At 38.6% G+C, this 12,844-nt stretch overlaps 1 protein-coding gene across 1 annotated transcript in view; it reads left to right on the top strand.

Moving 5' to 3' along the window:
* Window positions 1-12,844, top strand: part of prkcea (protein kinase C, epsilon a) — a 65,265-nt gene that overhangs the window by 49,861 nt on the left and 2,560 nt on the right. The window contains exons 6-14 of the mRNA XM_038282511.1: window positions 1,648-1,777; window positions 2,537-2,679; window positions 5,071-5,173; window positions 5,920-6,110; window positions 8,358-8,531; window positions 8,615-8,769; window positions 8,994-9,132; window positions 10,179-10,367; window positions 10,475-10,621. Coding sequence (XP_038138439.1) covers window positions 1,648-1,777; window positions 2,537-2,679; window positions 5,071-5,173; window positions 5,920-6,110; window positions 8,358-8,531; window positions 8,615-8,769; window positions 8,994-9,132; window positions 10,179-10,367; window positions 10,475-10,621 — 1,371 coding nt within the window. The remainder of the gene's footprint in view (window positions 1-1,647; window positions 1,778-2,536; window positions 2,680-5,070; window positions 5,174-5,919; window positions 6,111-8,357; window positions 8,532-8,614; window positions 8,770-8,993; window positions 9,133-10,178; window positions 10,368-10,474; window positions 10,622-12,844) is intronic.

Below are 12,844 nucleotides of genomic sequence, written 5' to 3'. Positions count from 1 at the left end.
TTGGACTGTAACTTCTGTAGTATTTACTAGAATTATTTAACTCCTGGCAGAGCTGGTGTAATTGAGTCCGGTGTGTATGCCAACCTGTTCTTAAACATTTTCTATTGCACTGATATCAGGTCTTTGTGTTGGTTACTTAAAGCTACAGTGTGTAATAATTACAGGGATATACAGTCAGAAATGTAATATATTATACATAACTATGTTATTTATTATCATCTACGAGCTCAGCCTCTTAACCTTAATATTTGCGTTGGCTTAGAATTCGTTAATTATAATTACATAGGAGCGGGTCTCGCAGCCATGGAGGCAGACATCTTTGCTCTACGGCAGCGCAGAGCCAACAAACTAGCGATTGCGAGATCGCCCATTACGCTCGAAAGTAACTACGGCAAGTTGAGAGAGATGAACTGAGACGGTACTGAACAATAGATGGCAGTATTAAAATTATCTATGTAAACAAACCTCATCACTTGAGAAGGTAGGTGATGCGGACGTCGTGGAAGACATTTTGTACCGTAACGCTCGCCGTACTGTTGGGGGGGAGAAGCGGTGGGGGGGAGATGTTCATGTTGCTGCAGTCTGCAGTCTGACCGCTAGATGTCGCTAAAAATTACACACTGTAGCTTTAAAAACACTGACCCTTTTTCTCCTTAAGCCACTTTTTAACTAATTTGGTCATTTCACATTTAGATGATCATCAAGTTGTGCCGAAGCTGTAATTTTTTGACTCTTTATTTCAACTTCATGATCTTTACTCCTGTGGCTGTTTATTTCGTGAAGCGTGCAAGTCATTCCTACAGAAAAACAAACATAACACGGCGCTGAAATTCCTCTTTTTCTTTCAGCAAAGATAACGGCTAATGGCCAATTATTACATTTTACAGACAATAATACGTCTTTCATTTTATTTTCTGAGTCACACAATGATTATTCTTCCTAAAAGCCACATGAAATGTGTGTGTTTGTGTTTTATTTCAACCCTTTAAAGACACGTTTATCATATTTGATACACTTTTGAGACCTATGCATTACCAGTGTAATATTTCTGTTCTTGAAAACCATGATTTACAAAATTAGACACATCTATTGAACAGAGAACGTATAAAACATTATATAGAAATGCTTAATGTATCATTATTGATGCAAATAAACCATCTAAATAAATTGTCAGAATGTTCAAATACCATTCTTATTTAAAAAAAAATATAATTTTCTTTCAATTATTTCATGGTCCAGGCTTTAAAGAGCTAAAATGCCTCCACAGTTGCTTCTCCATTTGACTGAAATATTGTTAAACCAGGGTCTAAAATCATATATATATATATAACTTGGGCTTTCCTAAGTTGTTTAGAAAGAAAATAGTGTTATAGTATGTAACTTTTCACTTATTGTTTTTCTAGTGTTTAGAAAACAGACTGATATAATGTAACACAGGAAGAAAAGTTCATATCTTAATATACAGGACTTCCAAAAATCTGGTTCCAACTGTATTAACTGTATTAACTGATAAACAGCAGGATCATTCAAGTCTCCCTGTCTGAATAGAGCAGTAGGAAATCTGCCTTCTGGATAAACAAACCTGTGTACTCTTCCTCTGTTTAAATCTTTATGTTGGTGTTTGTGTGGGTGTGTCTCCCTCTGCAGGTGGGTTCACAGCGTTTCAGTGTTAACATGCCCCACAAGTTCAGTATCCACAACTACAAGGTGCCTACCTTCTGTGACCACTGTGGTTCTCTGCTGTGGGGCCTCATGAGGCAGGGCCTTCAGTGTAAAGGTGAGTTTGGGTTCGGCTTGGAAAAAACAGAGAGAGGACTAAATTTTTTCCCAAAAGTCAAAAATGAAAAAAAAATAGAATATAGAACAATAGTTTTGTTGTTTATTATATGATTCTTGACCGTATCTTAACCACAATATCAAGGTCAGCATTTAAGGATTTTTTCAACAGGTGTATTAAGAGTGCAGTTTTCCATTTGAGTTCAGAACTTCCTGAATTAAACTGTTTTTGTCAGAGGATAGAAAGCTGTTAAAACGATTCTGTCATTTAAGACAATTCAAACGACCTGACCCCCATTTTATGCAGAAAAGGTCTCAGAAAAAGCAAGATAAATCTAGCTTGGATCAGCTGGAGGAGCTCTGTTGTGCCATCAGAAAAGGAGTGATGTCATTTTAGCTCGTGCATTTGGACAGATGGGTTTGATTTAGTGTCCTGCTTTCTGCTGAACTGAGATAGGACCTCGTCTAGCACCTCTAAAATGTGATGGATTTTAAACTGACCAAAATACAATATTTGCTAAGAATTTATTAGCCTGGGACAATAAGTTTTTAAGTGTTATATATACTGTATGTATTAGGTCATCACTGTAAAATCTGTGAGAAAAGTCTTTTTTGCCATCTTTAATGGAAAGATGCCACCCAGATGGGCACCTGTTTTTGTCTTTCCCAGCTCTGACCTGCTTATATACCGTATTCCATCCTCAAAGCTTTCTGTCCTGATTTATTTTATGTTCTCTTGTTTTTTTTGTTTTTTCGGCAGTTTGTAAGATGAATGTGCACAGGCGCTGTGAGACTACTGTAGCTCCTAATTGTGGGGTGGACGCCAGAGGAATCGCAAAGGTGCTCTCTGACCTGGGAGTCACACCTGACAAAATCTCCAACACAGCACAGCGCAGGAGGAAGGTAACCAAACTATTACCTAAAAGCAGAGCAGATATGGGGTAACTGTCCTTAAAAAAAACAGTATAAACTTTTTAATCATATTTCTAGCTCTGCTTTTGCTTTTTGTTGCTGTTAAATGTGTCAACTCATAAGACAAAATTAAAGTCACCTTCATAGAGCAAATTTGTGGCTCATAAAGAAAGCAATCCAACTCCATCTGACCGTATGTATGAAACCGTTGGCCCCATTTTTGAATCCTAAATGAAATTTAATCAGAATTTTTCCTCACCCAGACCTAACGAATAACAAAATCCATAAACGGACAACATGATATGGAATTTTAAAAAGCAACCATCACACTCCGGCCTAGTGGTTAAGGCATAGAGCTTGGAATCCTGAGGTTCTGAGTTTGAGCCCCACTTCAACAGACTGCCACTCTGGCTCCTTGAGCAAAGACCCTTAACCCCACACTGCTCCCCAGGCGTTGCACAATGGCAGTTCACTGCTCCCCAAGTGGATGGGTTAAATGCTGTACTTGTGACAGAGTAATGACAATAAAAGCTGGGGGGAAAAAAATCTGGAAATAATCCAGAACAACGTTTAATGCCCTAGGGCACAAAATCAACCAGTCTGCATTCAAGAATAAGAGGGTGGGAGGAGCAAACATCCGTAGCATCCATGGGAGTGGTTGAAGATAAAGACTATTGCTGAACTAAAAGAACACGAGATCTTACATCTTACATTTCAAAACTGTCTTGATGATCCAGACACCTAAATATTATGTTGACTTAAAAAAAAAAAAGAGGAAAAACCTTCTGGACGTTGTGTGAAGGAACAACATGCTTACAGTCAAACATTGTAGTAATGTTATTGTCTGGAGCAGCTTTGCTTCTTCTAAACCTAAACAAATTGCTGCGACTGATGGAACCATGAATCCCGCTCTCTAATCATAAAGGAGTATAAGGAGCCATCAGTTTCTGTACACAGTTTGGTTATACAGCTAGGAAATGAAATCTTTGGTCTCCCTTTACAAAGAAACAGTTAATCACAATGATGATATTCCTGGTTTCATGAAAATACTAAAATGATCCAAAATGCACTAGGAGTTCCAGCTTTAAATCACAAAAAAAAGAAAGAAGAAGAATGTTTTGGGACGTTTTTAAACAAAGTCTAGTTTTCAGTCATATTAAGATGCTGCAGCCTGACCGCCAGATAAGATTTGAAGTATCTTTATTATCCCCTAGGGGAAGTTGTGTTACACCAGGAAGTGGGACATAAAATGTAAATATAACACACTCTGAGGTTTTGAAAGCATTAAACTGAAAGGATAGGAAGGACTTTCTGCTCTCTGAGGGAAAGTAAACAGTCCTTCCTTAGTGGATGACTTGGGTCCGCCTGAGGAGATCACCAGTTTTCCAACGAAATAGACCAGACAAGGTTCACTAAGGTGCTGATAAGAAGACCTCACAAGTTTTCCATTCATGCTTGAAAAGCTCTTTTATGGCTTCTGAGAAGGAAATGATTCCTACAGATCCTTTGCCCTGTAACATACAAGACAGATAATCGCCACTTTAAAATGACTTTTTATATTTGCTAGTTATCTTTGCTAGATACCAAAGTTTGTTAGATAATGTGAAACTTTGTTTAATAAAAAAGATTTAGGAAATCTTTGAAAAGAAAAGCATTTTTTCCATCTTACATGGGTGTAAATAAGGACCACATTTTCGACAATGTAGCTGAGATTTAAAAATATAAAAATACCATTAAGGACAGAATATCTACCATCTTCCTACATCGATTTTACTCTGACTTGGTTTAATCAAATGAGCCTAAGATAATTTACATATAAATCCCTCTGCAGGTAGAGTTGCAGACACCTCCTATTTACAGTCTCCCTCCGCCTTGAAATGGCTCCTTTATTTGTCATAACAAAAATGTTTTCAATATTTCAATAAGATTTTATGTGATGGACCAAAGCAGAGTAGTCAGGGATTTTCATATTTTGGAAGGTAAAGTACCTGGTTTTTAAAATGACCTTTTGAAATAAAGGAAAAGGTTTTTGGTTATAACATGAAAAAATGTATACATATCAGAAATAACTTTACTTTATTGTAATTATGCAAATGTAGCTGCTTCTACCTGAATTTAGAAAAAAAAGAAATCTATTGGACCGTGTCACAAGGACATGAAAAACATATTTATTCTGTTTTATGATAGCTTCCATCCAGCCCTCCTCGACATTTTTGTGTAGAGAGAAGCAGCATCCTGATCCTGTTTATGAGGGTCATCAAATCTAAAAGATATTTCATTAAAGGAGTACAGACATAATGATGTCTTTCTTCACATTGTGCCTGTGACGATTGTAAAACTAATGTCGGAAGGAATGATGATGATGTCTCTGTGTGTTTCCAGTTGACTCCAGGGCAGGACCCTCCTCAGTCTCCTCCTGAGCTCTCTCAGACGGAGGAGAACAGCTTCAGCCAGCCAGTTGTCCCCACCTCCCCCTCACAGCAGGGTAACACTCTGCACACATGAACACGCAAACCACTGATGTAGAAATAAAACAAGAAAATTATTTAAAAAAAGAAAAACAACCCATCAGACTCATAAAGCCATTTTAAGATAGGTTTCAGTATCAAAACTGTTTCAAATTAATTAAACCAGGGAAAGGTACTGGTTTAAGAAATAATTGGAGAGATGTGTTTGTGTAGATCCAAGGACTAGCTGTGAATTATCCCGCACTGCCCACCGCCATTTGGTTATCACACTTAGTCATTATCACACTTTGCAAGCTGAGAAGTGGAAAGTTAACTTTCTCTTTGTGGAGTCTTGTTTCTTATCTATCATTTTCATTTATGAGCCTTCTAACCAATCCAGTAATAATAATAGTAATATTAAGAGGATGAATGACAATAATGACTGGTATGAACCAAACTGCTGCTACTTATAATAATAATAAAAGTAATAACTATAGTTATAATGACATGACTAACTATATTCATACATGATTTTCATTTTTATAAACTTTTTTATTATTAATGGGGGACAAAAAGGAAGAAAAAAACTATTCATATGTAGATGATGTGTTTGTTTATTGGAATAAGATTCATTCAGCCCTTTTATTACAATTTTTTATTATTTGTCATTTAAATTTAATTTGTTTTTACCTGTAGAATCGAAATAATAAGTCAAATCTAAGGAAACAAAAATGTAGGGTGATGTTTACTTATGTCTGCTGTGCTTTTCTGATCACACCCACAGACTTGGCAGGCCTGGACCGCCTGCAGGACGCCCTGTCGCTCGACCAGCAGGGACCCCAAAACTCATCTTCCTCCTCCTCCACCAACTCCTCGTCCTCCTCCTCGGCAGCCAGGGAGAATGGACAGAGCCAGAGGAGGACCCTGAAGGACTTTAATTTTATCAAGGTCCTTGGCAAAGGCAGCTTTGGCAAGGTGCGACGGCGTGGAGGTGTTTGAGGGGGATGTTTGTTTGCCTACTGCACATTTTGTCTATAATAAAACAGGCTTTTTAAATGAAAAACACAGCAGCTTAATGTTTTATTCAGGTTTTCAGCCTTGTACTGTAAATCATTGCAGGTCTTACTATGGTTGCCTGTAGATTTCAGGAGTTCTCTTTGGTTCTGAGGTTTTAACAATGTGTCAGCTCTTTGTATTCACAACCTAGCCTGCAGATGTGGGGTTTGTGATCATGTGGCTTCTGTCTGCTTTTATTCAAGGCAAAAAAGTTACAGCAAAATCAGAATTTAGATTTAAAGCTTTTAGGAGACTAAACCAGTGCTGAAACCAGGCAATCCTTATTTTAGTGTGATTCAATGGCAGACGCTTTGTTAGCCTCTCACACCATTGTTAACCAGTCGTCTTTACAGCGGTGCTTTTGTTCAGTGAGGCTAACAGGCTTTTGTTTCTGCTCTGCTATCTCTATGTATAAACAAACTATAGCATTTAAATTGAGGTCGGAATTTTATGCAGGCCATTTTGTCGTAGATATGGTCAGTGATCTTACATTTGACTCTGAAATACAATCATTGTAGATTGAATGTCCGGAAAGAAAAACACAATCCCCCAAAATCATCCTTTACTTTTTGTTTTGGGAGTTAGAGCTGCTATGCCGTCTGCTTCCTTTCCAAACATGGAGCTGCCATGTTGGTGCTGCTGGTTAAGATTCTCAGTCATTCAGGTCATAGTCATTCCAAAAAAAGTTAAAAAACAATCCACTGGACTTGGTTTCCAAGTTTGAAGATGTTTCGCTTCCCATCCAGGAGGCTTTTTCAATACAAAATGTGAGAATTGGCGTTGAGTTAGAAGCTTTATAGAGTAGCCCAAAAACTTGTTTTGGCATAGAAAACATGGAAATTGAACCAGAACGTGTCCGCCCCTTAGGAATGGGGAGTTGCATTGGGTTCTTTGTTAGGCTGCAATAACCAATACCTGTCTATGTCTCTGAAAGGGGGCTCATAAGGGGCAATTGTTGGCTCGGCTGCCCAGGCGAGATCCGTTCTTCCGGATCAATTTGCATGTTTTTTAAGCCAAAGAGACAGGTATTGGGTGTCCAGATACTTCCGCCTCATCCTGCTGAAGCACATCATTCCAGACATGTTGTAATTCATTCAGAAGAGGCTTTTGAGATCTAAACTGTGGCATCTTTACTCTTTTTTTTTGCTAAAGAGAAAATCTCTCTTCTGGAAACATACCACACTTGTTTATTTCTTTGTCCATGAAACTTAAGGGTAAAGGCTCTTGTTTTATCTTTCATTTTGCTGATCCTTCTTTGGATTAGCTGGGATGTCCTCTCCTAGACGGATGTTAAACATGCCTTATATTTTTACGAGAGTAATTGGCAACAACTGAACAACTAATGCAAACCTTAAACTCAAAGTTTATTTGTTGTGTATTCATTTTACTTCAGGTTGTTTTTCTTTGTCGTATCAATTTCATTACTCTTTTTTTTATTTTTTTTTTATTAATGAAAGAACTGCATTTACGTCCTGATATTTCATGCAGCCACTCTTATCAGACACTGAGAAACATTTGACCTAAGTATTTGCTGAAATAAATTAAATGATTTCTCAGATCATCATACAGCACTTGGCTCATATTGATGCTTTCTGTGACCTAGAACAGTACTTTATGGCAGTCTGAGCTCCCCTTAGACACCAGAACCTAACAAGCTAAAAGTTGTTATCAGGCAACTAAACCGATATGAATCATACCTGATCAGACATATTTTACAGGTATCTCCACAACTTGTCAATCTGCTAGTCTAACGTAATTTGCTCACAGATTAATTTAATGTTACAAGTGGAGCTAAACCTAAAGGTTTTTGGTCTAGCGCCCCCTAATGGCTAAAAGTTACCAAGCGTTGCTTTAAATTGCATTTGTACCTCTTTTTGACCACAATGTCTTTCAAAAGTATTCAAGCCTCCTATGATTTGGCCCGTTTGTGCTCAGCCCCCTTTAATTTGACACTCTGAATGAAACCCACAGAATCCTCTTCCATTCATTTGGAAAAAAATATATATTTGGGAGCTTTGTGTTAGAAAAAAACGTTTTTAGTTTAGATTTATGTTTTACTTGAAACATTTTGTCATTTTTGGTGATTTTTATTTGTGGCAACAGCTTGGAGGTTTTTTTCCCTTCTTGTACATTATTATGATTAAAATTTTTTCCTGCTGTAACCAGGTGATGTTAGCGGAGCAGAAGGGGACAGACGAGGTTTACGCGGTCAAAGTTTTAAAGAAAGACGTAATTCTTCAAGACGACGATGTTGACTGCACCATGACGGAAAAGCGCATCCTGGCCCTCGCCCGCCGCCACCCCTACCTCACCCAGCTCTACTGCTGCTTCCAGACACGGGTAGGAGTACAACAGAAGCACAGAGCTCTGATAGCTGGTCCGCTTGTCTTTGCCTCACACCTCTCCCTCTCTGTGGCACACAGGACCGTTTGTTCTTTGTGATGGAGTATGTGAACGGAGGAGACTTGATGTTCCAGATTCAGAGATCCAGGAAGTTCGATGAGCCTCGCTCGCGTTTCTACGCTGCCGAAGTCACGTCGGCCTTAATGTTTCTGCATCGAAATGGGGTCATCTACAGGTAAAAACCTTAAAGAAAGGCTTTTTTATTAAGCCAACCGTGACTCAACCAATATATTTATAAACAGATCTTAATAGCTTACTGTAAGTCATGTTTCAAGAAGTAATCTTTGCAGACATTACCTCTACATGGTGTTGCTTAGCCTGTTCCCTGACTGATTTAAACCATTTGGGGAAGCAGATGGCACTGACCCTCCCCCCTCTATCTACATCCTGCTCTCACAGAGACCTGAAGTTGGATAACATCCTCTTGGATGCAGAGGGACACTGCAAGCTGGCAGACTTCGGTATGTGCAAGGAGGGCATCAACAACGGGGTGACCACCACCACATTCTGCGGCACACCTGACTACATTGCTCCTGAGGTGAGCTACAGTCAGCTAGAATCTCAAACTTAGGTGGTCAAACTTATGAAAACAAAGGAGTATTAAAAAAGGAAAACCCTCTTTGCTTCAGAACACGAAAGCAAATAAGTCTCCTTAGACGTGGCAACAGTTCGCCAAGGGTTCCTACCTTGTCCTGAGAACCATTGTTATAGTAATTTAATTTAATTTCCCTCTGAGATTAATACAGAATTTTTTTATTTGAATTAGACTTAGACTTGTAGACTTAGACAGACTTTATTGTCATTTTGTATACACAGAGTGTATACAAAAAGAAATTGTATTCAGTACAGCTCTCAAGTGATTTCCAGTTTTGAAGTGCAGCAGTGATAAAATGTAAAAATAAGACCGGTATATGATTTAGAGCTTTTTTAAACCCCATTTTATAAAACATTCAGCAGTCTAATGGCAGTTCGAAAGAAGCTGTTCTGGAATCTGCTGGACCTGCATCAGATGCATCGAAATCTCTTCCCAGAAGGCAGTAGGGAGAAAAATCCCTTAAACCAAAAAATAACCTTTAGAGTTTTTAACAAATTAAATTACAAAAATTAGTTACCCTTTTACTCTTAAACCCTTAAATAAATAAAAAATCATCAGATTCCTAAAACCTTCCCATCCATTTGCTGAAAATAGAAAGAGTGTGATGCATTTATTGATATAGAGACATTATGGTCTGCCTAATCTGAGGCATCAGACTTGAGACGTGGGATTTCTCTTAGTGTTTAAGTGTAGGTTGTTTCCTCTATTATCAGCTTTGCCTTCTTAAAAGGCAGTAATTGTAATTTATATTATTTTTGAAGAGGTTTCTGATCTCCTGAGTTTCTGAATAGCTTTAAATGCAAAATATTGAAAAAATCTCGAACCAAAAACTCATAAAGCGTTTCTTAAGTTATCGTTTATGTGATGATATTCAATTAGAAATTATTTCTAGCTCGAGACTTTTCAACTGGTGGGCTGGAGATCAGAGGAGCAGGTTATCCTCCAGTTATTCTCCTTGTTCGTCAACAATGTTGTTTTGTTGGTTTCAGATCCTGCAGGAACTCGAGTACGGAGCCTCTGTGGACTGGTGGGCCTTGGGGGTGCTGATGTATGAGATGATGGCCGGGCAGCCGCCATTCGAGGCTGATAATGAAGACGACTTGTTTGAGTCGATTCTCCATGATGATGTACTCTATCCTGTGTGGCTCAGCAAGGAGGCGGTGTCCATTCTTCGAGCCGTACGTTTCATCCAACTCGCATCCTTGTTGTTTGATAGATGTAGATTTCTTTCCTTCTGTCTTCCACATGTCATACTTATCTGTCGGTACCTGTTGGTTATTTTCAGTTCATGACGAAGAACCCAGCCAAGCGTCTGGGCTGCGTGGTGAGCCAAGGCTGCGAGGAGGCTATCAAGACCCACCCCTTCTTCAGGGAGATCGACTGGGTCCTCCTGGAGCAGAGAAAAGTGAAACCTCCGTTTAAACCCCGAATTGTAAGAAAGTCAACATTTACAAACAGATTAATTTGAGTTGTGAATGCATGGAGGCGGTTTAAGGCGGCAGATTTTAGCAAGATTTTTTAATTTCAAACAGGACTAGCTATAACTGCAGGTGAAGAGTGTGGGGAAACAAAAAGGCAGGAATACTCTCTGAAATACCAGAGCTAAAATAGATGTTTTTATTTTAGGATCTAAAAAAAGCCCAAAAATCAGGGTTCGGTCAAAGCTGTGACATTCCAAGTCTGAATGAATACAAAAGAACGAGAAACCTTAATTTGCTATTGAATACATAAGGAATAAAGATCACTTATTGGGGGAGAAAAAAACCCACCAGAAAACAACTAATATGACATAGCAAATGGATACTCTTTAGCAAAGGTGGGATATGTGGTGTCAACAAGTCATCTCTATGACATGTATTTGCTCTGCCCAGTCACACCAGGTGAGTCCGACCTCCACAGTTTTATTCACTGTGCATATTGGACTCACCTGGTTTATTGGCTGGGCAGGAAAAATAAATACATGACATAGAGATGACTTGATAGTTCAACATCTCCCACCCCTGCTGTCTAGTGCTTAAGTTAATATTATATCATGTATCTTCCAGTAGTATGCCTAAATCTTTAAAGATGAAATTATGTTAAAAACAAACTCTACCAGCTACTGCCACAAAAGCCCCAGAGGGGGGCAATAAATACCAGCACAAAATAACAATGGATCACCAAACAGCTGCAGGAGAACCTAAAGAATATGCAGCTTTTATCTCCAGCCAAACTTAAATGTTTACACTAACGGAGTACACATTAATTTCTCTTTAATCGCTGAAGCGAAATTTCACATAGTACTTTTTTTAAGGGCATACCTTTAATTTCAGCTTTTATAAAAATCATTTGTTTTTCTGATATTTCCCATAATCTTTTTTTACTGATATCTGATTTGTTAACACTAACTCCTCACAGCTTCCAGCCTTTATTTGCTTAAAAATGGCTACTACAGAATAAAACATCTGTTGTAGAGCAATGGCAGGATAAACCCTTCTGCCCTGTCATCACAAGCATAAATAAAGTGACTTTACCAAAGGCTGCTGAGACCTCATCCTCAATAGTGGACATGGTGGAGGATGGTGGTGCTGTGGGCCTGTTCCTTATGCAATGGTGTCTTATAGGTACTCTGTTAGAATGCATAGCAGCATTAACCCCTTGAAGTCCTGCAGGTTTCCACAGCAACCAGTCTTTACTAAGCTGTTTATACATCTACAGCAATGCTGTGTCCCCACCATCATTACTAGAACAAGTCATTAATCACAGTAAGTCACATATCTTTAGTTTCTGGAATTAAGGACCTAGGTGTTCATCTGAATAACAAACTGGACTGGACTCACAACACTGAGGCTCTGTATAGGAAAGGTCAGAGCAGACTCCTGCTGAGGAGACTGAGGTATGTTGGAGTGTAGGGGGTGCTCCTTAAGACCTTCTATGTCTCTGTTGTGGCCTCAGCCATCTTCTATGGAGCTCTCTGTTGGAGCAGTGGCTTATCTTTAGCTGAGAAAAAGCGTCTGGATAAGCTGATCAGGAAGGCCAGCTATGTGATTGGATGTCCTGTGGACTCAATGCAGGAAGTGGGAAACAAAAAGGATCCTAACTAAATTAGCATCTCTGTTGGATAATGTCTCCCACCCCATGCATGAAGCTGTTGCTGAACTGGAGAGCTCCTTCAGTAACAGACTGCTGCACCCCAAATGCACCAGTGTGCGCTATCACAGATCCTTCATCTCAGCAGCTGTAAGACTTTATAACCACCACTGTTCCCAACAACCTCAATAAGTTGTTATATTCATGCTGATTTGGCCCATGAGTTTCTATCTTTGTCAGTTAAATAACATGCTGCTGTCATTTTGTACATCTCTGGTGTAGCTGCTATTTTCAAATATCCATTACTTTAAAAATGTCCATAGCTGTATAACAGTTATTTATTCTGCACTGTATTTATATTGTTAAAAGACTTTACAGTATTTTATTTTTTATCTTTTAACGCTTCACTATTATGTTATTCCTATACATTTTTCTAAGGTTCACATTTGTGTGACAATTTTTTTCTATAATTGTTTTGCTGCTGTAAACACCAGAATTTACCCATTATGGGACAATAAAGGGATTTTCTATTGTAATGTAATAATTGGTTTAAAAGCGCAGTTAGTCTTTTTGATCAGTAGAGGGC

This window comes from Cyprinodon tularosa, unplaced genomic scaffold (assembly GCF_016077235.1).
Source record: "Cyprinodon tularosa strain WSP-4 unplaced genomic scaffold, ASM1607723v1 ctg185, whole genome shotgun sequence".
Classification (NCBI taxonomy): Eukaryota; Metazoa; Chordata; class Actinopteri; order Cyprinodontiformes; family Cyprinodontidae; genus Cyprinodon; species Cyprinodon tularosa.
Note: the sequence above shows the minus strand (reverse complement) of the source record. Positions and strands in the feature narration are given on the sequence as shown.